The sequence below is a fragment of the Dysidea avara genome, chromosome 6 (genome assembly GCF_963678975.1).
Source record: "Dysidea avara chromosome 6, odDysAvar1.4, whole genome shotgun sequence".
In the NCBI taxonomy this organism is placed as follows: Eukaryota; Metazoa; Porifera; class Demospongiae; order Dictyoceratida; family Dysideidae; genus Dysidea; species Dysidea avara.
In genome coordinates, this window is record NC_089277.1 from 30172293 (window position 1) to 30196521 (window position 24229).

General features: G+C 36.3%; 3 protein-coding genes across 3 annotated transcripts; 1 reads left to right on the forward strand and 2 right to left on the reverse strand.

Annotated features, from left to right (window-relative positions):
- Positions 1-671: 671 nt before the first annotated feature.
- On the reverse strand, positions 672-14617 carry LOC136257479 (uncharacterized). The gene is made up of 7 exons (XM_066050700.1): positions 14460-14617; positions 11049-11167; positions 10004-10073; positions 4092-4191; positions 980-1024; positions 866-925; positions 672-812 (listed from the first exon to the last, which is right to left on the reverse strand). Exons 1-7 carry the CDS (start codon positions 14502-14504, stop codon positions 760-762), a joined length of 492 nt encoding a protein of 163 aa, XP_065906772.1. The 5' UTR covers positions 14505-14617; the 3' UTR covers positions 672-759.
- On the reverse strand, positions 6390-8642 carry LOC136257478 (E3 SUMO-protein ligase ZBED1-like). The gene is made up of 2 exons (XM_066050699.1): positions 8432-8642; positions 6390-8379 (listed from the first exon to the last, which is right to left on the reverse strand). The coding sequence occupies exon 2, from the start codon at positions 8218-8220 to the stop codon at positions 6571-6573; it is 1650 nt and encodes a 549-aa protein (XP_065906771.1). The 5' UTR covers positions 8221-8379; positions 8432-8642; the 3' UTR covers positions 6390-6570.
- LOC136257477 (NACHT, LRR and PYD domains-containing protein 3-like) lies at positions 14616-23290 on the forward strand. The gene is made up of 7 exons (XM_066050698.1): positions 14616-14995; positions 19721-20056; positions 20106-21581; positions 21634-21771; positions 21870-22037; positions 22717-23097; positions 23156-23290. The coding sequence occupies exons 1-6, from the start codon at positions 14692-14694 to the stop codon at positions 23079-23081; spliced, it is 2787 nt and encodes a 928-aa protein (XP_065906770.1). The 5' UTR covers positions 14616-14691; the 3' UTR covers positions 23082-23097; positions 23156-23290.
- The last annotated feature ends 939 nt before the right edge of the window (positions 23291-24229 follow it).

Genomic DNA, 24229 nt, shown 5'->3' on the forward strand with positions numbered 1-24229 from the left:
ATGCGAACACAAAACGTAGAGGACTACACTGTGGGCATGGCAAGGCAAAAACAACAACAACAAAAAAGACTAATTACTGTAATTACAAAAATAAAACTGTCTAATTTGTGCACCACTCTGTACAGTTTCGTGCTAGAAAAATTCTCTGAGAGGCAGAGATACTGGCAGAGGCAGCAGCATCTAACCATTCCTTAATAATGTGCTTCGAAATCCTTATATCAACTTGAACAAAGTTTAACAAACTAGATAAATTCTTGATGGAAGACACTTGAAAATGACCAAGTACCGTGATTTCAATGGTGTCATAATAGTTAGCAATATTTAGGCGATCAAATTCAGCCAACAGCTGCAGATACTCAGTTTTGCTCTGCTTCCTATTGCGAGCAGACTGGATGTGATGGATGGAGTCCAGAGGGCATGTTAGTTCCAACAGAGTGATGGAAGAACTCTGGGAATTATATATTACAATGTCTGGACGGTAAGATGTAATAAGGAGACAGTTACACTGACCAGCAGTTTTGCCGGCAGTCTTTTCCCGCCTTCTTGAAGTTCATCCTCAGTTTCACCGGACACAGTACTCAGTTTTCTCGTCGATTGATCGATAGTATCCGGCTCCTCTAAGCCTCCGTATCTAGCAATGTGCTCTTCCGTATTTTGAAATAGCGATCGTAATTCAGTTAAATTTTAAAATACTGATCATAATTCATTTAAATTGTATTTAATGAAAATCACACTATTAGCAGTAGCTGATATGGTCGATTAATAAGTCATCATTATCAATCCATTGCAAAAGCTGAGATGAGCTGATCTGACTAAAAAATAAGAGTACATAATGTGTAAATACTACAGTAGAACAGCGAAATACCTGTGATTCCTATTAGTAGCTGGGTCTCTCCTGCTGCGGGACTCATGCAACAACAATTCACTACAATGTGAAAAAGCTTGAACAGCAGTTTATTACAACAAACACAATACTTACCGTTGTAGTGTCTCCCTGTCGTCATTTGATCTTGCAGGCAAATCACTAAAGAACAAAAAAAACAAAAGGTAACAGTCTAATGAACTACTTAAGGCGTAACTAGCACACAATAATTTAACTATCATATAGAGAGTGAGAAACTTTAGCAGAGTTAAACTTAGTTGGCAAATTTCTATTTAGTGAAATATGAATTTCTGTTATACAGTTACTCTGCTGCATACAATTTTGCGTACAATGATTGCATGCTCTAGCTGTTCAGTCAGTTTGCAGTTTGACTGAGTACATCCGTCCTTCTTTCTCTAGATTTTTAATTGATTCCAGGTCATAAAGTAAGGAGTGTTATATTTGATGTCTACTTCTAAAAACCAGGTGCCGCGCAGCTCTACTTGGACTTAATCGCCAATACATAAATATTACATACATTGTACTTTGGTTTTATTGAGTCCAGGGGTTTAGGGGCTTGTGGTTAAAGTCCTGCTAGCTTAGGGTCACTACAGGGGGTTTAGGGGCAAGAGGTTTATGGGGCTGCAATGATGATTTTGGTGGTTTAGGGGCACCCCTCACTACAGCCAGATGTTTTGTCATTAATTTTGATCTATCTGGGCATATCTTACATGTGCACAAGGACCACTTGAAATATACAAAAAGTTGATTTCCAAACCACAATGCATGCATGTAACTATAACTACTGTAGCTGGCTGCAAAAGCAATTCACAACTTAAAGGGAGATTCCAAAAAAACAAAAGGATTCCAGTTTGTGTGCTTTCATTAGCTCAGACCATATTGTCCACTACAACAGGGTTTCTTGCTGCAGCAAAGGCATAACTGTGACTTAGCTACCCTATAATAAAGCCATTATAATAGCTACGTAACTAATTAAAATGCCTTCACTATTTGTTAGACATAGCCATGCACTTGATAATTGCTATGCCGTACCAAATATTTCAAACATATGTATACTTCATATATATATATATAGCATCTTTAAACAGACTGTATAGGACCAGGTGTCTTACAGACTTGTGTACTGTAAAGTCTTTATAAATAACTTATTAAATACTCAACATTTTATCCATGTCTCAAACCCATCAACAATTTTTGTACAGCCTATGAAATGTTAAATGTTAGTAGAGCAGCATAGTGTAAAAGTTGCATCGTATCATCTGTGAGAAAAGCATGAAACTTCCGTATCAATAGTACTCATAATGACATTCATTTTTAGTAATGCCTCAGGGAGATAAAGCCAAAAATGACAAATTCACAGTACAATATGGTTGCAAAGGTCACCAAAATTCAAGTCTGCAAAGTGTTTATTTTAATCTAAGAAGCAACTTGACTTGTTTTTGAAGTCAATAGCTAGCTCATCCATTTCATCATTATGATCATTTTAATTAGTCATAACTATGAATTTATCTGCCCCTTGTCACCAACAAGCAGGTAATTAGAATTTCATGACTAATACAAGCAATTACACCAGTAATTCTGGAATGAAATTATCTATGGGTCATGACTTCAAATAAAAACCGAATTGTTTCCTTCAACAAGACCTTTAATTTGAAACCATATTTTAATGGTGAAAAATAACACCACAGGGAGATTAAGCCATAAATGATGAAGTTTCAGTGGTAAAAATGGGCATAAAGGTCACCAAAGGTTAATATGCAATGACACTATATCAAAAAATAAATATCACTGGGAGCACAGTTGGTATGTGCATTTCTCACAAAGTGCACAAAATGACCATATTTACGTGTTATTCCACTCTACTAGTGGCCCCAATGATTTATTTTCATATAATACCTGTATAACATTTTCATACAATGACAACCTATTAGAAAATCTGAATTTCCTTTTCATTGCAATTGGTAACTATTTGTTGGACCTTAAAGACATACATGTTAAGTGTACACTTTCTTACTTGTTTTTGGACGAGCCTTCCACTCACTCACCCAAAAACTTATTGCTCGCCACAACTTCACACCAATAGTTAAGCATACTTAATCCCAAAAATGCTTTCAGAGTGTCTCTGAACACTTTCAGCAAGTACAGAATTTCTCTGCTAACTAGCTTGACCAATAAGATCTAGGCTATAAACACTTGAAGAATATTAAAATTTCCTGATCAGGAAATCTGCAGTACAGAGCAGAATTTCTTATAGACTTTCCTAAAAAGTTACTTGTTTATCAGGAACTCCTCAGGAAATTCTGTTCTGTATTGCAACATTTTCTGTTCAGGATATGCTCTCCAAGGAAATTTGAAAAATCAACTTTCTGAGATTGAATTTGGTGGCAATTTTGACTAAACTTTGTAAATGTTTACAAAATTCAATGCTGGAAGCATGATGCTACTGAGCTGGTAAATAAGGAAATTTTGAAACATAAATTGACCTTTTGAGAATGATTTTGGTGACTATTTTGGCTGAGATAATTTTATTGAATGCTCAAAATTAATATTACCAAGCTACAAAACAGAATTAGCATAGGGTCTAGGCTATATGCAAGCATTACAAAATATTGATATTGCTGGCATGTGGCGACGATGGCATGCAGGTACAGATTTTTCTTCTCCAGAAAGTTTCTAGTTACAACTACTAGGGTGTGGATAGTAATTTGTTAGTGACAGATTTAGTATATTATACACAGTCACAAATATGTTTGAATTATGTCTAAGATTCTTATAACTACGTTAAATGAGAAAAATTTCTGAAGGCGAGGCACTGGGTCTCTGCCCCCTCAATCCACCATTGAGGTTTGATGTCTTAATCTGTTGTAGTATGGCAAAATGGCTGATTATATAGATGAAATATTCTGGTTGCTTATTCTTTCAAGTTTTTGATAGTTCAAATAAAATCAAAATGATTGTGTTCAAGATATGACCATTTTGGTATTACAGTATGACTGCTGTATTCGAGTGACTGTGCATGCTCTTTTATAATCTCTCAATGATTATAATTTGGGGGTATTACACTTATAAATAAGAATGTTATATTATAATCATAAACAGAGAACTTAAATGTAAGGCCAACAGCTCATTTTCACATATTGATTTTAATTTTAATTTATATTGGTAATTCTGTATAGTTTGTTTCGTCTTAATGTGAAATGGAATCCACCCTTGTTGGTTTTCTCTCCAATTTCTAAAATTTCCACACGTCCTCGGACAATCTGATCATTCCTATGATCATCAACTTCAACAACATCACCGGTTGTAACCTGTGGAGAAAAAGGAGAAAAATCATAAAATAATTAACTATAATAATTATGACAGTTGATTGCCCTTAACATTTAAACCACCCAAGGTTTAACAACTTAATATTGCTACTGAATACAAGAAGAACACAAGCAAAGTTTGCATAGCAATCTGTACTGGCTACAAGCTAATTGCTATATCAACTAACTAAATACATCATCTACATATTGTAATCTCATATCATGTCCTCTGAGCACAGGACATACAATGACATAATGTGCAACTTTATTGTTAAAAGGTTAGTTAGATTGTATGGCTAATTCTCTAACTGCTCTATTAGAACATATGAGTACTCTGTGACAGCTCAGGTAAAATGTTTTAACTGTAGTAGTGAAATGTATCAGCAAAACTGTCAGAAGCACTCTGATATGAAACCTAACCTATCTCAATTCTACTACTACTTTTCATTAAAAGAATTACATGTACACACAATTGTACAGAGAAAGAACAGAATCATGTACAAGTACATAAGATAATGTTCATTAAATCACATTTGTACACCGTAAGACATGAACAGTTCCAATTACGGCTGCCTTTTGAATGGTACAAAATAAACTGTTAGAAAAGTCTGGGATATGACGAAGGTGAGTAATACAGTTAGAAGATACAACACCTGTACATCCAACCACCACAGGGATAATTATCACCGGCATTCTGTACATCATGTGATAATCATGTGCCAATGATTGATACTTCTGTAACTTTTCTTGCTCCTTAGAGGGCACATTTACATCAGCTGGACAAGAAACTTCAATGAAGTAGATCTTCTTAAGGTTATAGTCAAATAAAACAATATCTGGACGATTACTCAGGTGGTGACTGGCAGACTGTAAGCTAAAATCCCACAGGATCTTCACTGCCGATGATTCAACCACAGCAGGGGGTCTATGAGTGAACCAACACGAGGAACCAGGTAAAAATCCATGCAGCCTACTACTACTACTACTACTACTACTACTACTACTACTACTACTACTACTACTACTACTACTACTACTACTACTACTACTACTACTACTACTACTACTACTACTACTACTACTACTACTACTACTACTACTACTACTACTACTACTACTACTACTACTACTACTACTACTACTACTACTACTACTACTACTACTACTACTACTACTACTACTACTACTACTACTACTACTACTACTACTACTACTACTACTACTACTACTACTACTACTACTACTACTACTACTACTACTACTACTACTACTACTACTACTACTACTACTACTACTACTACTACTACTACTACTACTACTACTACTACTACTACTACTACTACTACTACTACTACTACTACTACTACTACTACTACTACTACTACTACTACTACTACTACTACTACTACTACTACTACTACTACTACTACTACTACTACTACTACTACTACTACTACTACTACTACTACTACTACTACTACTACTACTACTACTACTACTACTACTACTACTACTACTACTACTACTACTACTACTACTACTACTACTACTACTACTACTACTACTACTACTACTACTACTACTACTACTACTACTACTACTACTACTACTACTACTACTACTACTACTACTACTACTACTACTACTACTACTACTACTACTACTACTACTACTACTACTACTACTACTACTACTACTACTACTACTACTACTACTACTACTACTACTACTACTACTACTACTACTACTACTACTACTACTACTACTACTACTACTACTACTACTACTACTACTACTACTACTACTACTACTACTACTACTACTACTACTACTACTACTACTACTACTACTACTACTACTACTACTACTACTACTACTACTACTACTAGGACTGCATCACATGAAACCAAGTGCATGTACCAATGGGACGGTTCACCTAACAATAAGGCAAGGCATAGCCAGCACACTGGGTTCAAGAGAACAATACTACTCTCAAAGGTCCAACATATTAAACAGTGTTAAAAAGCACTATGCAACTACATTGCTTCTTGTTCAGTAAGATAACCGCAGATGTGACGGTTACAACAGAACCAAGAATTTGACACTGATCACTACATGTATATCAGGGTAAGTATTACTGCTCTATTAGGGCATAATATTGATCTGGCCACTTCTGCAGGATGGATGCACAGGATTTATATAGCTTCATATGCCTAACAGGCTTGTTGTAATTACACACCAAAAGTAATCAGTACAATTACAATTACTTTTTGAAGACAATCTAATGATTACAATTACAATTACTTCAGAATGCAAAATAATGATTAGTAATTACAATTATTTTTCAATTACTGTACAAAGTACATTGGGGACAACAATAACTTACAATTCACCAGCATTCATTTTTAGGTATATCAACTGTTCAAAATTTTTTGGTAATAGTCTACATCTATTTGGTCTGAGAATATTGCCGCTATGGCTAAATACGCGTTCAATTGGTGCAGATGTTGCTGGGACTCCCAGCATATTCTTTGCTATTGTACTTAAAATGGGATATTTCTTTGCTTTCATCTTCCAAAATTTTAAAGGGTTTTCATCTTGTGTAAAATCTGTGTCATCTAGATACATTTTAAATTCTTTCTCTACTATTGAACCTTCTAAACTATCCTCTGTGTTTGAGGTATCAGTATCCATAAAGCTAAACAATTTTCTTTTCTTAGATGGTGGCTCTGCTGATTCTACTTCTTTTCCACTTGTTTCTACTGTAGGCATATGATGAGCATTGTCACTATCTAAATTTTTTCTCATTTCTCTTAAAACCATTTCTTCAGTGAGTACCTTTTCACCTGATCCTGTACACCATTTCAATTTAAAAGAAGGGTCCAGCGTGGCTGCAATGCAATAAAAGGAATTTCTTTCCATATGTCCTAGGCGCTTCTCTAGACTCTGGAGCAAAGTGGTTATTATTTGTTGATTGTATCGACTGGTATCTTGAACTTTCTTTACATTTTGAATTATGCCATAGTAAGATGGAAGGGCCATGCTAACTGATGAATATTTCTCTCCCTGTAATAGATCTGTGGCTATTTCAAATGGCTCAAAGATTGCTACAAAGCTTTTTAGAATTGCTTTTTCATGTGAAGATAACTGTAATTCTTTCTTGTCTGTGACACCTTCAAGGTTTAATTCCAATATTCTTCTTACCATTTTAAGTTGAGAATTCCATCGGGTGTCATTTTTAGGAATAACTCCCTTTTTATTCTGCATCTCTACTCTTTCCATGGCAATGGTGGACTTCTTAATATGATTAACTAACTTGCTTAGTTTGTTAAGAAGTGAACTCATTTGTTTTGAATTGTTAAGGCCGTCTTTAACTACTAACTGTAGTGTATGTGCAAAGCAACTAAGTCGGTCACCACGATGAACTGGGATTGAATCAAATGCATTGGTCACAAAAGTGCTGTCCTCATCTTCATCTCCACTGTTATCATTTTCATCAGTGTCATCATCCTCACTGCTACTTGAATACTCATTTGTCTCTTCAGATTTATCCTCATCATCATCATCATTAACAATTGTCAGCTCATGAATCATTGGACCAAATGCCTTAATCATGTTAGAGGCATTGTCAGTTATAACTTTGAAAACTTTTGTTGTGATGCCATATTCTTCAGTAACGCTTTCATACTCCAAAGATATACTGTCACCAGTATGCCTACCTTTTATTTGCTTACAACACAATAAAAAAGATTTTATTTGCCAATTACTGGATACGAAATGACAAGTAATTCCCAAGTACCCATGCATTCTTCTGCTACTCCAAATGTCCAATGTTACAGAGCAAGATTTAACATCTTCAAGCTGGTCTTTTATAGATTGTTGCACAATTTGTACCTTTTCTGGAACAGGAGTATACTGTAGACATTGTCGGCTGACCATGGTATACTTGGGCTCAAGAAGTAGAATCAAATTCCTAAATCCTGGCTTTTCAACAATATGCGTGGGAATTATATCTCTTATAATTATTTCCATAATTTTATTAGTTATATTTTTCTGCCTTGGGTGGTTTCTATTGTATTTGTCATCATCTGATGAAGTCTGATAATCCGTAATAAGGGTTTGGGGCTGTTTATCATCTGCCTGTACTTTTTTTTTCTTTTCTTGAAAACATTCATATACCTTTGGATGTTTCTAAACAATTTTTATCTAATAACATACTAGCTTTCACTATATTGCTACCTACCTTTAAATGCTTTATGAAGTTAGAGGTTACACTGACTTGTCCTTTGATTTCTTTCTTACACTCTTTACAAAATGCACTGACATTTCTAGTTCTTGAATCTTCAGAGTAGTTTTCGTAAAACTAAAATACGCTTGATTTATTTTTACTCATAATTCTATTCTGTTTACAGTTTAAACTGAAGATCTGTGTAAGAACTCACAGTTATGTACCCCATGGGCATCCCATATTGTACATGTTGACATGTTCATTACAAGTGACCATGGTCAACAACTATATACATGCCAATAATTTCAATAATGTACTGTAGCTACATGGGCAACATGACATAAACATGGGATTGTATACATAGTCACTAGTCAAGTTATGGGGTAGTACTTTTGTTTAGCATAACTTTGATTCCTTACATTTAATTACATAATGATTACTGACTAAACAGCTAATTACAATTACAATTACCATTACTTTTATGCTCAGTGAGCAATTACAATTACAATTACAATTACTTGAAAATCACTAATGATTAGTAATTAATTACAATTACAATTACAACAAGCCTGATGCCTAAGTCATTTTACTTATACTTATAATAACTTCATGAACTATAGGATGGCTAACCAAAGATGGCACTGTGGGTAATTAAAAGTTTGTGTTTAAATGACTGCTCTATTAGAGTATCTCTATAGAACAGTAGTGGGGCACTTACTGCGCACTCTCTGAAGGTTATACAGTTCGTCATGGTGGCACAAAATACGTAGCATTACAAAGCAAAAATGTGTGGAATAAAATAAACACAAAATTAATTACCACGGCTAGCCACTGTTTGTGAAAATAAAGTCTTCGCAATAAAATCCAGCCATACGGTATGTGTACTGTGCACACGTGCATGTACACACTACACAGACAGACACACACTTTATATACACACGCACACACACACACACACACACATTACACACACACATTACACACACACATTACACACACACACACACACACACACACACACACACACACACACACACACACACACACACACACACACACACACACACACACACACACACACACACACACACACACACACACACACACAAAGCTTTCAGCTGCCATGCTAGCATGGTCACGTACCAGCCTGGGAAACCTGTGCATTACTAAGGTGTTAGGAGTCAGCGCAAGCAAATTCTCCTGGCAGAACTAGTGACCTGCAGGGGGCTGTACCATGTTCCATAGGTGCCGAAGTCCCACCTGGGCTCTGGACTTTCATTCACTGTGTGAAACATATACAGTTGGCATTTGCTTCCCCAGCCAATACCAGGTCCCATTTAAACAACCAGGTAGACTGGAGCAATGTGAGTAAGTTTCTTGCTCAAGGAAACAACAACAATATTACAACACCAATTTGGCATAACCAAGCATCAAACCTGGAACCTTTTGATTACCAGGTCAATGCTCTAGCCACTTGGCTATGCTGCTTCAAACATACGCACACACTCACGCACGCACGCACATACGCACACACATGCACAAACAAACCAATTACACAGTACATAGTTAAGTTCAATGAAAACGTACCAGTTTACTCTTTTTAACAGCAACTCCATTCAGATATAGACGATTATCCAAACTGATTTCCCATATATCACTACACAATACATCATCACAGTACATGTTATATGAGCAAAAACCAACCATGTTTGTGTCAGAATACAAACCTAGGATGTAACAGTAAAACCTGCAGGATGCACTGTACCATACTTACATGTATTTCTACAGTTTGCTATAGCTACAGGTTGTTTAAGGATTTTAGGATCTGTAGTGCTAATTTACTTGGGCCATTTTTCCCCAGGCCCCAGCCTGAAAGGGGCCCCAGGAGGCCCCATGAAGAGCCCGTTGAATACCTGTTTAAAAGATCGATATACTCTAATAGAGCAGTCAGATCTAGATACTCTAATAGAGCAGTCACAGTATTCTTTAGAGGAGCAGTGTAGCAAGCTTATAAGCAAGGAGATAAATTAGCATGTAATGACCATTTTTTTGGTCTTCAACTTACAACTTGGGTGAAGTTGTGATTCAGAATGGAAACCTCCTTGCCCCTGGGGCCCCACTTTAACTCTTTTGCCCTGGGCCCCTTAATCTCTCTGGGCGGCTCTGCTAATTTAGACTCTTGTAATTGCTATGAATGGATCTAATGAGGTGGTTAGGAAGGAAACTCTGTGACCATTAAGTAGCATAGCACTTTTAATTCATAATTTCATAAGGTGAATATTAGGCTTCCTTTTTCATATTGTTGTGCTATTAGTTGCCCACCAAATCACTCTTTCCACCTTTGAACTAAGAGAAAGTTTGTGGTACCACAATGGTACAATTTTCATGCATGTCCACAATACCAGGAGACTATGCAGAAGCTCCACATTTCTTATAATACATTTTCCATACAAGCAAGAAGCAATACATAGCACTGTACTAAAAATATACTTTTCTGCAAACTACAAAATCAAATATTTTGAGTTTCTTTCTGTGGGTTACATAAGCATGTTTATATAAACATATATAAAACTGTGCATTGGTAGCTGCGTATTGATCTACACATGTCATTGTATTAACAACTGCAACATACTTTCTTGACATGCTCAGTCCTTTGGCAGCAATGGCATCTAACCTCAACGACGAAATAACTAACTCCATTTGCTTCCACTTTCCTGGAGACTGGCTTGAACAATACCATCTGAGACAGTTCTAAATGGGCACAACAATGACAAAATGTTTATTCCAACCACAGAAAAACTTAAATTTAAAAAAACTATACACACGGCTAAACTTGCTACTGTATACAGCATATCACATACTGTTGTACACACTATGTACATGTTAATATCACGTATAATGATAAGTCAAAACTATTAAGTACTGCCTCTACAATTGCAACAAACACATATAAATACCTACACTTTTTGATGTCGTAAAATGTACTCTGTATTATAGGGAGCAACAATTGAATTGAAAAACTTGATTCTCTGTATTGAGTTATGGGCAGTTTCTTATATATGGTATTGTCATAATAACATGCATGCTAGCAGTGGAACCTTGGTCTATTAATCAACACCACTACTGGATTGTTCTATAAGAGAAGACAGAATGAGCCGTAATACATGTTAATCATATTCATAAAACAGTCCATGACCACCCAATATGATAAGTATGTTGATCTGATAACCACCTCTAGTTGTTCATTACATACAGTACATACAGGATATTTTATCACTTAATGGCTGTGTTTAGCTGCCATTGGTACAAATAAAATGTTCACTGCAGTACAGCAGAAAATGGTAATAAAGGCAGGCAGTAATAAGAAATTAATTTATGTGGCTTTATAGGGTTCTCAGTAACTGATTAGAAAAAATGGGGAAACCAGTGTGTGTGATGGCAAGGAAATATAAAGTACAAGAAAAAATATACCAATTATTAGAACACTATCTAGTTTGTGGAGCACTTTAGTCTCCTGTCAGACAAATTGTTTTAGAAGCAGAAACACTGGCAGAGGCAGCACATCATCTTGATACAAAAGACTTTGATATATTCTCAACACAAAGTGATCAAAATTAACTAATTTCCACATGATAGTGCTGATTAGAACAAGTATTTAATTTGTCTTGTTTATTTTTGTGTGTTGTACTGTATAGTAGCTTTATTATAGCTTCCTTCCCATGCCTGTACTGTGCTTTAGCAGTCACATGAGTCCAAGGTATATGTAATTGTATTTGAGCATCTTAATGATGGTTTGCTCTCTCTGCACATGTTGAGCTGAGATATCAGACCTAGAATTTAACGCTTAAAGATCTATTGAAATAAAAAAAAATCATTTGCCATTTCATTGAATAAATAGGTTGTATCATGCAATGCACAAAACACCTTTTAAATAATTCAATTATGTTACTATACTGAGAATATCAAGTCACAAAGTGTAGTTACGTCACGTTGCGATGTCAGAAAAACGACTGGAAGTACTTTTATTAAACACTTTACAATGGGAAAGGAGTAGATAAACAGTGAAAGTCTAATGTGCAGGTGGCAATACCAAGCTCTCCTTTTCAACTTTGTAGTGTTCCAAGATTACTTGAATGTTCTGATGGAAAGCAATAGTGGAGTTGTTCCCAGAATTGTCCTGTAGTTGCCTGTGGCTCAGCTTGTAGTGCTTCGCACTATCGAACCTCACACTCCACTGAAGTAAGATTAGTTTGGTTTGTTTACAAAGCTGGGTTATTAGTACCATGAAACAAATCTTCTATGTTACACTTTCCTGAGTCGCTTCTCCGCCTGGTTGGGATAGTATATCATGCATCATCTTGCCAGTGGCGCCATCACAATCGTTTTTCCTCGTGTTTCTCTACTTCCATCTGCTCTACTGGACCCTTAAACATATTCAAAACACCCAAGAAATAAACTTAGACATGCTTCCTTAACAGGCGTTTTGAGCATTCTTCACCACAAGACTAGCATAAATTCACTAACTATCTCCCGTAGGCTTTTAGCTGGCTGCAGTACAAGTTATTACCATGTTTGAAGTTGTTATGGTAGATATGACATAAAACTAAATCGTACATGGACACTTCTGTCGCTTTAATGGCACCTCACGCGTACTAAAGTTTCTTTGTCTGATGCATTATGACATACTATAATTGAATAACCACAATACATACTTAAATGCATTATATCTACTAAACAAAACTAAATCACATGTGTCAACCTATCCCTCTAGTAGCAAGGACTGATAATAGCCAAAGTGTGTTTTAGGCCACTATTTGGTGATTTTCTGTTTTTCATCAGAAAATTCCAAATGCAGAGTGCGGGTGGGCGGATGGGTCATTACCATTATCCATAGTACTTGCCAGCTGGACTTATTTTCATACCTCTATACCTTCCAGGGCCTGATACTCTCTGTATACCATATACCAGACAATTTGCTAACTTGAGTTAATTCATACTAGCTAGTTTGGCAACTCTCCTCTTAGATGTAGTTGTCCTTCATCACGTGATCACATTCACTCAAGGATCAACTTATTACATGTAACTTCATTGCACCCATCTTTCATATTCTCTTGGCTACAGTGCATAAGATAGCAGCTACTGTACGAGTGCAGCAATTTGAAAACTGAACTGCACACCCTCAATATTTGGAGTCAGATGAAATAATGGTTAAATCTTTAATAATGGGGAAATACGTGCGGCAGTAAAAATACCTGCAGGCACTGATGCATATAGTGGCCTTACCATTTCAGTGGACCTTTATTAATAATATTTGTTTGTTATTGTTTTTTTGCGTTATGTAAATATTTTGTAGTTTGTGTTATGTTGTTATATTTGTTTGGGGGTGTTCTTATAGGCTCTTTAACCTTTTACTCTCCCCTGTGAATTTTCACAAATTAATAAAAATCAATCAATCAATCAAATCAATAACTCATGACATACACAAGTTACTGAAAGTGACTCATTTGCAGTACTGCTTGACCTACTAAAAATATTTCAGTTTGTTTCCATTTAAATGTCTGACGGTATTTTCACCATGCATTTCTCGTGCCGGGAAAGCCACAAAAGTGTACGTCTGTTAGGCCACTCCAACTAAATTCTCTGTTTCCCGTCCACCGCCCGCATCTGGTTACTAAATATTCCATTATTCCGTATTCTTCCATTATTTTCTGGTTATTCTTGCATACTGATAGGCTCAGTAAAAGCTATCTTGAAACATTGTCAGCTCACGTGTCAGGCAGTGCTATGAAGTCAGCACAAACTTCACGTTTGAGTTATTTTTGCAACTTACAAAGGAAGGAACAAGCTTAAGCATGCTTTTATGCAGCCTTTCTGGCTGTGCTAGGCAAATAATGGCTTGAAGAGCTAGCTAATCTTATAATGAAAATGGACCGCCCGCCCGCATGCAAATATGCCTGAAACCAGGACGGGAAACAGAGAATTTATTTGGAGTGGCCTTACACATACACCACACACCCCATATTCCCAACCTCCTGAAACATACCTTCGCATATCTCGCAGATCTCAATGAACAATATAATGCGCTCATCTATAACTCGCTGTTTGCAGTGATTTATAGGTGCTCCTAAGGCAGGAACGATCGAGAATCTTTTCTAATAAATGCTCCACGTAAACAAATATTGATCACGTGCGCCATTTGTTATAAAAAGGCCCGCACTAATTGATCCCGAGCGCAATGTTGTGATGCGGCTGAATGCGAGGCTGAATGTACGTACATGGAGGAAGCAGTGAAGAGACAAAGCCGAATTTTAAATGACAATCGTTCCTTTCTAGTCCAGTTCTTAGATCCCGATGACGTGATTGACGAGTTGATCCAGTCACACCTGATAGGGCAAGCAGCCCAACAGCGACTGCAACTACGTTACACAAGTACACAAGAAAAAAACCAAATAATAGTTGATCAGCTGTCCAATTGTGGACCAGGCGCACTGAAGCAGTTTTGCAGAATCTTGAAGAGCAGGACAAGACAAGAATACATCGCAGTTAAATTGGAACGAGCGGCGGAATGTGAGGCCCGAGGTAAGGCAGGACTGGAGTGCACATGCATGATGTAGCTACATAGGGAATGCTTGGGTCACAAAAGCTGGCAAGTATATATATATATATATATACGAGATGTCAGCAGGCAATTATGGCTGGGTTAAACCGGCGATCTGTAAAGCAGCCGCATCAAGTTCAGCTGGCCGGCCAGTTCAGCTCGACTTTTAAAGTCAGTGCTGACCGAGTCAGTGTTGACTGCCGCTGAGTCTCGTGTATATTGCCAGCCAGACTATTTTCTTCGGTTTTTACTCTTTTCACCACCTTTCATAACCCTTACGTAATATTAAGCTCAAAAGAATCCAGACTTCCTACTGTAGTTGTTGCTCTCTCTCTTCGACTTTAGGGCACGCATCTAGTAGTTGCCGCGAGTAGTCGACTTTAGGGGATACGTCCAGTAGTTGCCGCGAGTAGTAGACTTTAGGGGAAGCGTCCAGTAGTTGCCACGAGTAGTAGACTTTAGGGGAAGCGTCTAGTAGTGTTAGCGTTAGGGTTAGGGTTAGAGTTCAGCTTTGGTTTCTTCTTCACCTTTAGGGTTAGGTTCTTCTTACTATATACAGCTTATTTCGTTAGTCACATTTATAAGATACAAAAGAAGGGAATCAAGGGAGCTAGCAGCGGTAGCATAATCGGTAGCATAATCGGTAGAACACTGGACCATCACACTGGGATCCTGGGTTCGATTCCCCTTCAATATTGCACTTTTTTTTTCGCTTTTTTGGTTCACCGTTTTTTGTCTAAGTTCTGTAGGGTTATGAAATAGGGTGAAAAGAGTGATACCCATTTTCTTCAGGCCGGCCCCTTCCCGACCCAAAAGAAAGAAAGGCGAAAGGATCCGGATAGCTACGGTGCTGAGTTTTTTGTGAACATACAACCTGTATAATGACGTAGCTATAATACTGAGTACAGCTTGCATAGCCCTCCGCAAGAAATCATAGCTACGTAAACAAAAGTTAAAATCCAATTTCCACTCATTGTACCACTTCACAAGTTCAAAAGGCAAAAGCGCAAAATGGCACAATTGTTATCTGATCATAACTTAATTGCCTGTACTTACGTATTGTTTCACTGAAATTTGGAGATCATGTTCCTGAAATCTCTCCAGCAACCTATAGCTACTATAAAGCAAAGCTCTTTCATTGTTCTTTCTAATGTCACCCAAATTATTTTGGTAGTGTTATCATGGTGACAGTAATTAGCCGTTTATTACACACCAGTTGTGTATGGTACAATGGTCTATTAATAAATTTGCTTAGCTATACCACTACTGGAAAAGCATAATTTTGTAGACATAATAACTACTCTGTGCTTAGTATCAATTGAATGTATCCACTAATGTGTCAGGTATAATGATCCACCCGAAAGTCGAAATTTCAATTTCTAATAAAGTATTAAAAATTTTTATGCTTTTTTTGTAGGCAGCTATATGTAATAATATACATAAAGTAATACAATGTATTAAAATTGATGTATGGTGGTTAACTTGGAATTTTTTTTTGCATGCTATTGTACATCAAATGCTTGTGTTTAGCAGTGTGCTAGAAATAATTATGCATAGTATATTAATTTTGCTACTGAGACTAAAATAGCAATGTCAGTTATTGGGTCACTTCAACTTCTTTAGTTATTTCATGGTGAAAATCTAGGGTACATAGCTAGCTATATGTTCAGTGGCACATAAATTAAAAAATAACACAAACAGTACAGTGAACAAAATCCAAGTAAAAGAGTGTGTGGTCTCAATGAAACAGAATATAGCTTGTTTGTATACATATACAGTGAGTTTTGAAAAGATTTTTAGAGATGAACAATTAGTTAGCAGCCAGTTGCTACATGCATTGTTCAAATGAAGCAATTGATTTTTAGAGTTGTGCCAGTATGAAACTTGTTTTTCAGTCCACATGTACTAAAAGAGCATAGACAGTATGTATGGATATAAGTGTTTTATTTTCATGGAACAACAAGTGGTTTTGTGATATCAGTTACACCTTTAAAATTATATAGTAACAGATGGTGTTATTGCTAAATAACAATATCCAAGTAAACCACAACAATCTTAGGTACTTTTTTGGGATTTTCATAATAGTAATCATAACATCATCTAATTCCTGGTGAAGTTTATATAGACAGGTGTCCTTAATGGTCCATAACTAAGTTAGAAACCCTACTGTAATAATGCTTATTGTGAATTTTGAAATACCAGAGCTACAGGTGAGCCATGACCTAAGGGTCAAGCATAGCCCAACACACTAAGATTTCATTGGCATATCAAGTAACGTGTGATCTCCCTTGTTTCACCTTTTATTGTACAGTGAAATCCCAATATAGGGTTGTCTATCAGATTCAAAATGAATGGTGCAAATAGTGCAGTGGGCCTATCACTGAAAACTTCAGCTGTAAAAGGTTTGATATGCTGAGGCACAATAGGCCGGATTAAAGCACTACGTTATTAAAAATGGACACTGATTAGCAGCAACTTTGCTGGTTTTGTATGACAAAATAGAGATGGTCTAATAAAACAGCCACTGATGGTACAACCAAATGTACGTAGCTACTCAGCTCGTCACTTTATTGAGGGAATATTGTCTGAGGTACTGTAGTTTGGTTATATGTTGTATGTGGTCACTGGTCTTATTAATAAGGTGGCCTAAATATTTAGCAGTAATTAAATCCATCTAATAGTAATGAGAATACACATGGACTTGCTGCTTCTGGTTGCTATATTGAGTTGGCTCTAATAATAATAATAATAAGAATGAGATTGTTAAATTCCACATTTTCCCTTACATTATGATAGGCAGATTATTGTTTTGTGGTCCACCATTCAGGGCTTCCATTTACATGCTTTCAAAATTTAACACTAATAATACAACTGGCTTATACAGTGTTTCAAGACAGATAGTAGAGCTAAGAAAAACACCATGCCATGTATGGGTATTTTGACGGATTTTCATGCATTCGTAACTTTGTACTCCATTAATTCTCCAAATGGACATTTTTAACACTGCAAATGCCTACCACCATCAGTAAGCACTTCACGTAGCTACCTAATTTGTGCAAGATCACCTTATGTGTTCGTAAAATACGAGCCCTCATAGTTCGGCTTAATTTCTTAGGTTTTTTTTGGGAGGAGGGGGCTTAGATTTATCTTCTGTTTGGCACACTTTCTCAAAAACCATTGCAAAGTGGATGTTTAGTTGATCACCAGCTACTGGTCTGAAAGTTATTTTGCCATTCACTGTAATGGTTGTAAAGACATTAATTATGCTTAAATAGGGTTGTGTTCATGCAGCTTGCATGGGTTACTTCTTCACCAGATCTTTCAAAACTAGTTATACCAAAAAAAACTTAAGGTTTAAATAGTACAAAGACAATAGAAGTTGGTAGCTGTCAGCATGTGGCAGTACAGCCTAGTACTCAAGAACTGGCCACCCATGACAATGTTTTTCTAATACTTTATGTATTTTGTTTGCAAAAATATCAACAGTCCTTGAAGCAGAGTATTACAAAATGATAATTTTCACTGATATAAGGTGAATTCACATATGCCTTTATGAAGTTTCGTAAATTACAAGCTCTACATACAGCATTAGCAAGCTTAAATAGTTCTATAGCTAGCTATATAGCTGATTGCAGATCACTACAGGTGACAGTAAAAGAGATAATATACGCGGTGTCTAATTCCCTGGGTACGCTGTCCACAATCAAGGTGCGTTATTCCTGTGTAAAGGATGTGATAGGAAAGGTGAACTTTGAAGGTGACCAAATTGGTCTATTGGATAATGTGGATTTCTCTGTTGGACAGGAAGTAAACTGATTGACACAGTTAATTTGATTGACAGAACAAATTGATTGAACTAGGTTTGGATCTGATAACCATTCACAGAGTTATACGGGCGAATGTTTGCAATTATTTTTTCAAATGTCATGCTTACAGTGTAAACCACATAAGAGAATAACTTCAAAAATTGATCTGCATATAGGTTAACCATCATAGCTATGTATAATAATCTTTCACAATAACAATGACAGCTATAGAGTTACAAGCACCTTTGAACAGGCTGGCTTTTTGGTGCATTTGAATGATGAGTAAAAACCAACCTGGTGTATAATCACAACCAACCTGGTGTATAATCACAACCAACCTGGTGTATAATCACTGGTTAGAAATACTCTAATAGTACATGCAGTCACTGAGAATTTTTGTGTAAAAGCTCACATTAAAAAAATGTCCAGGATTCAAACCTGAGACTTCCCAAATGAACCACTGCTGTCTCAGCTCATGAATTACCAATGGAAAACCTTGAACATTGAAAAATATGCACTCTATTAATTTTAATAACTATATATATATAATAATATAAAGTCTGATATACATTGTAACTTGTGTCTTCCTATTATTGTATTTGTATAGAAGAATAAATTGAGTGATAACAAACCCAAAAGTTAGATTTAAATTATACACAATCCAAGCAAAATAGGAAAGCTGTAAAAGAGAGTGCGGCCTTTAAAAGCCTTAGTGAAAAGTTGTGAAGCCAAAAATGCTGCAGTGATGTTGTTAATGGTATGTGCATTGTGATATTTATTAACATCATTGCAGCCATTGCTTAGCTGCCATCTTTATTTTGCAAGTTTTTTACCCATGCATGCAGGCCTCGTTTACAGCTTGACTGTTTTGAATGCAAAGTTAGTTGTCATTTTGTCTAGATAATGCAGATGAAGAAGGTGGTGGACCTCCTTTAAAATTGCGAAAGATAAATTCTTCATTAAGTACTACAATCACAATGCTGCAAAGGAGATATCTAAATGACTTAGAAAATGATGAAGAGTGTTGGTCAGAAAATTACACTGAGTTAGCTCTAGTAAAAGATGAGAAGGTGAAAAAGGAAGATATTAAAAATTTGGAGGAGTTTACAAAGCTTACATTGCAAGGTCAAGTTGATAAATTACTGCGAAGTAAAGAGCAACTTAATGATTTGAGGGACATATTTCATTACAAGGGAAAGCCTTGCCCTCAACTGATACTAATCATGGGATGCCCAGGTTAGATAGTTTTGTGTATGTATGCAGTTTTATGTATTGAATATGACAGGAATAGGCAAGACCACCCTAGCCAATCACATATGTGTCAAGTGGGCCAGAGATGGTTTTTTGTCTGAAGATTTTAATATTGTGGTTTTGATACCATTACGGACAGTTCAACAACAGTCCTTGGAACAAACTATCATAGAACATATTGGAAAAGAAGGATATCAACAATTGAAAGATAATTTGGGTGAAAAATGTTTAATAATTTTGGAAGGGCTTGATGAAATGACAGCTGAACAGCGTCATCATGACCCACTGCTACTTGGCTTGATCAATAAGCAAACTTTGGTTGAGGCTAAGTTGTTGATAACATCCAGACCTCATGCATGTCAACATTTGATTCAGAAGACCAGTACAAGAATAGAAGTTGTTGGATTTAGTGAAGAACACCTTAAAAATTACATTAAAAATATGTTTTTTAAATACAACAATGACATGCAATCTGCTCAAAAATTTCTACAACAGCTAAAAGAAAATCCTAGCATTAAAAGTCTTTGTTATACCCCATTGTCAGTTGATCTGATCATGCAAATTTTCTTGGAACAAGAGGGAACACTTCCATCAACATCAACAGAACTGTATCAGACCTTCATTGTGATGTGCCTTCAGAGACACCAAGAAAGATTTATGCACCAACCAACATCAGTTGCAGTTATGAATGGTACTGAAAGTTCACTGTGTCAAATGTTACCAAATGTTCCTGACGAAGCACTAGGGGTAGTACGATCATTGAGCAAGTTGTCTTACCATGCTTTTTTTGAGTGGTCCACTGATAAAGAGAAAGAAGGTCAATACCACCGAAAAGTTCTGTGCAAAGACCCAAAGATAATTTTTAAAGAAGATGATCTCTTGACGGCTGGCATTACATTACCAAAAGATTCTGATGGGTTTAGCCTTCTAAAGTGTGCAACCGTACACCAGTTATTTAAAAAGTATAAAGTATTTGGTTTTACACATTTATCGGTCCAAGAATTTCTTTGTGCACTACACATTGCTGTGACTCTGTCAAAAGAAGAACAGTCCAGGATACTACAAACACATTTTGTTAAACTTCCTAACATCATGATTCTGCTCTGTGGTATAACAAAATTGAGGATACCAGGTTCTCTTAAATTCCTGCTTGAGCAGATAAAAAGTACCAACAACGAGAGTGTTGTAACTGCAGCTAAGTGCTTATACGAGAGTAAGAAAAAGTGTCCTCAAGAAATTTCACCTCTCACATTGAACATATCTGGTGTTGTTCTTTGCCCTTATGACTTAATGTCCATATCCTACTTGGTTTACCACTACCCTATTACAACACTAAAGATGAGGGAGTGCAATTTAGAAAATAAAGAACTAAAGCTACTAGCTCACTGGAGTGAGCAGAAGCTACTAGCTCACAAGAGTGAGGCTAGGAATGCCCAACTAGAAGAGCTGGACATTAGTGTAAACAACATCACTACAGCTGGGTTGGTACATGTGATAGGGATCATGAAAAGTGAATCAAATGTGGTTATGATGTTTATGTATAGTATGCTGTTGTCCAACAGGTAGTGATGTATTAAAAATATTGGATATCGGTGGAAGCAAAATAGGAGATATTGGAATGGAAATCCTGTTAGAAGCGCTCCAGTATAAAAACAGTCTCACTGATCTGAGGATGTGGAACTGTGGCCTATCAGTAAAAGGTAATAATTTTCGAATGTCATCACACTATTGCATGTGTCTCAATTATTGATTACATCTACAGTACTGACGCTATAACATAATTGCAATTTTACTACAGGTACTGCATATATAAAACAGCTCTTGACAGAGAGTGTGACACTAAAAGGTCTTATTCTCAGTGATAATCCTATTGGGGACAAAGGATTGGAAAAATTAGCTGAAGGACTACAAGATAATGCTACCCTTACTGATCTCAAAGTGTGGCGTTGCAGTTTATCAAATGAAGGTGTAATGTCAGGCAATTATGTATATTCATAGTTTCTGGTTAAGCCTGCATCAAATATACCAGCACAATAAAGAACATTATAGGCTGAAATGCTATACCAGCATAATGCTAGCATATAGGTGTATATTTCAAACTATGGAACTTAATTCCTTTTTAAAAATGAAAACAGATACTCTCTAATAGAACAGTCACTTGTAGTGAAATACTCTAATAGAGCATTCACAGGTAAAAATGTTACAAGATATTTGTAAGAAGTGTTGGTAACCCAGGAGCATAATGCAAGCATAATGGGAACACTGAAGAGCATAATAGGTGAAAATTTTGGGAAATTCCTGAAAGCATTCTGGGCAAAGTTTTTGAGCATATTTGACTCGGGCCTAACTACTTCTAGTTCAAATCAATACCTTGAAATTCAATAAACATCACAAAGTGTATTTTGCACTTAATGCCCTCTACTTATATTATTGATCATGTGCAAGCAAATATGGTACCAAGTGGGTCTCCCTGAAATGTGGGAATCGACATTCGTTATAGTTACATGAGTTGCACATGCAATTAAAAAGTATAGTATATGAGGGCCAAGCTACTTTGTTTTAGGTCTTCAATGAGTAGAATTATATAATTACTTACATGGTAGTGTTCATAAACACATGCTGCTATACTTGCACATTTATCATAGGTGCTAAAATTATTGGGAAAATCTTACAAACAAACAGCGCACTGAAAGTCCTCAGCATCGGTGGAAATGCCATTGGTGATGACGGTATCAAAAATATCATAAAATTTATAAACAACAGTCAAATAAGAGAACTGCGTGCTTGGAAATGTGGCATCACTGATGATGGTGCTAAGTCACTTGCAGAATCATTGCAGTACAACTGCACTGTGCAAAAAATTGATTTGACACAAAACAAGATCACAGAGAATGTAGTCCATGCAATCTTGAAGGCAGCTGTGGACAATGGAGTATGCAAAGAAGTAAATATAGATAATATTAATAGGAGCAATAATGCTGATGTGAAGAGTTTAATAAGCATCTTGTAGGGAAGGAGGACTACAGGTATGGTAGCTTCAAGTGCAAGATAGCTGAAATGTGTGGCATTTTCTTTGTTATATAGATTAAAGGATTGATTAGAAGCACAAAGAATTTATTAAAGTTCAACAATAACAGAAACACACACACACACACACACATGAATATTTGTGTTCATGATCAGTTTTGTTGGATTCATTGCTTCATGATGGGATAATAATGTACATGCATGTACTGTAGGTGTATACAATTATATACACATATTTTCGATGGGCTATATGGATTTCATGAACCCCTTTGGTGATCAGTTATTGAAAAGTGCATGCATAACTCAGAAGTTGTGTGTTAAATCGCCCTAAACCAATGTACTATATTTGAAACATTTTGATTGTGAAAATAGTATTGACTATAATAGAACAATCATTACAGCAAAACATGAGTACCATTTGTTTAGTATTATACTAGCTCCTTACATGGGTATACAATTAAAAGTTAAGTAAAGTTCGTACACATTCATTGATCGTAGTCCATACAAAATTAAAGCTACATACTTTATAAGAAAGCCATCATGTACAAAACACTTCAGTTTAAAAAAAAAGGAAGAAAAAAAACGGATTCATGTAATACCATAATGTTGTTTCAAGCTGCTGTCTCTTCAGCTAATGCTAATCAGTGTTGTCTGTAGCTAAACTACTAACTATAATATAAAGCGTTACTTACACTTTGCTGGCATTCAATGATTGCCAGCTGGCAAGAATTTTGTCCAACTGTGATCCTAAAGTAAATTCTGTACTCATAAACTCAGCTACTTCCTTTTTTACAGTTTCATATTCAGCTAGATGTCTGCTAGGGTACAACTGGAGTGTTGCTATACACCACTTCTCATTAGGAATGGGAAGGAGAAGTGCCAATAGCACAGTACTGAATGGCTCTTGCTTTTCTGTGTATGCCATTAGCAGGATAAACTTATCACCTTCTTTACACAATTGTAGTGCACAACTGACCTCATCCGAGCCAAGCAAAGTAACTTCATTGCACACAGAAAATGGTGGATAAACAGTAAACTGTTGCTCCAAGAAGTTGAACTGAACAATGCATGGTGCAAGGATCCAAAACGGTGGCCTGTTGACCCATTTCTTGACAGCTTCATGCACAGAAG

Excerpts from the sequence above, each read along its gene's own strand:
- LOC136257478 (XM_066050699.1), bottom strand. The coding sequence starts at position 8,220 with ATGGAAATAATTATAAGAGATATAATTCCCACGCATATTGTTGAAAAG.
- LOC136257477 (XM_066050698.1), top strand. The coding sequence starts at position 14,692 with ATGGAGGAAGCAGTGAAGAGACAAAGCCGAATTTTAAATGACAATCGT. Across the intron at positions 14,996-19,720 it reads GGCGGAATGTGAGGCCCGAG|ATAATGCAGATGAAGAAGGT; the intron begins GTAAGGCAGGAC and ends CATTTTGTCTAG. Across the intron at positions 20,057-20,105 it reads ACTAATCATGGGATGCCCAG|GAATAGGCAAGACCACCCTA; the intron begins GTTAGATAGTTT and ends TGAATATGACAG.
- LOC136257479 (XM_066050700.1), bottom strand. The coding sequence starts at position 14,504 with ATGAGCGCATTATATTGTTCATTGAGATCTGCGAGATATGCGAAG. Across the intron at positions 10,074-11,048 it reads GGACTGAGCATGTCAAGAAA|TGATATATGGGAAATCAGTT; the intron begins GTATGTTGCAGT and ends TGTATTGTGTAG. Across the intron at positions 813-865 it reads GCTACTAATAGGAATCACAG|TCAGATCAGCTCATCTCAGC; the intron begins GTATTTCGCTGT and ends CTTATTTTTTAG.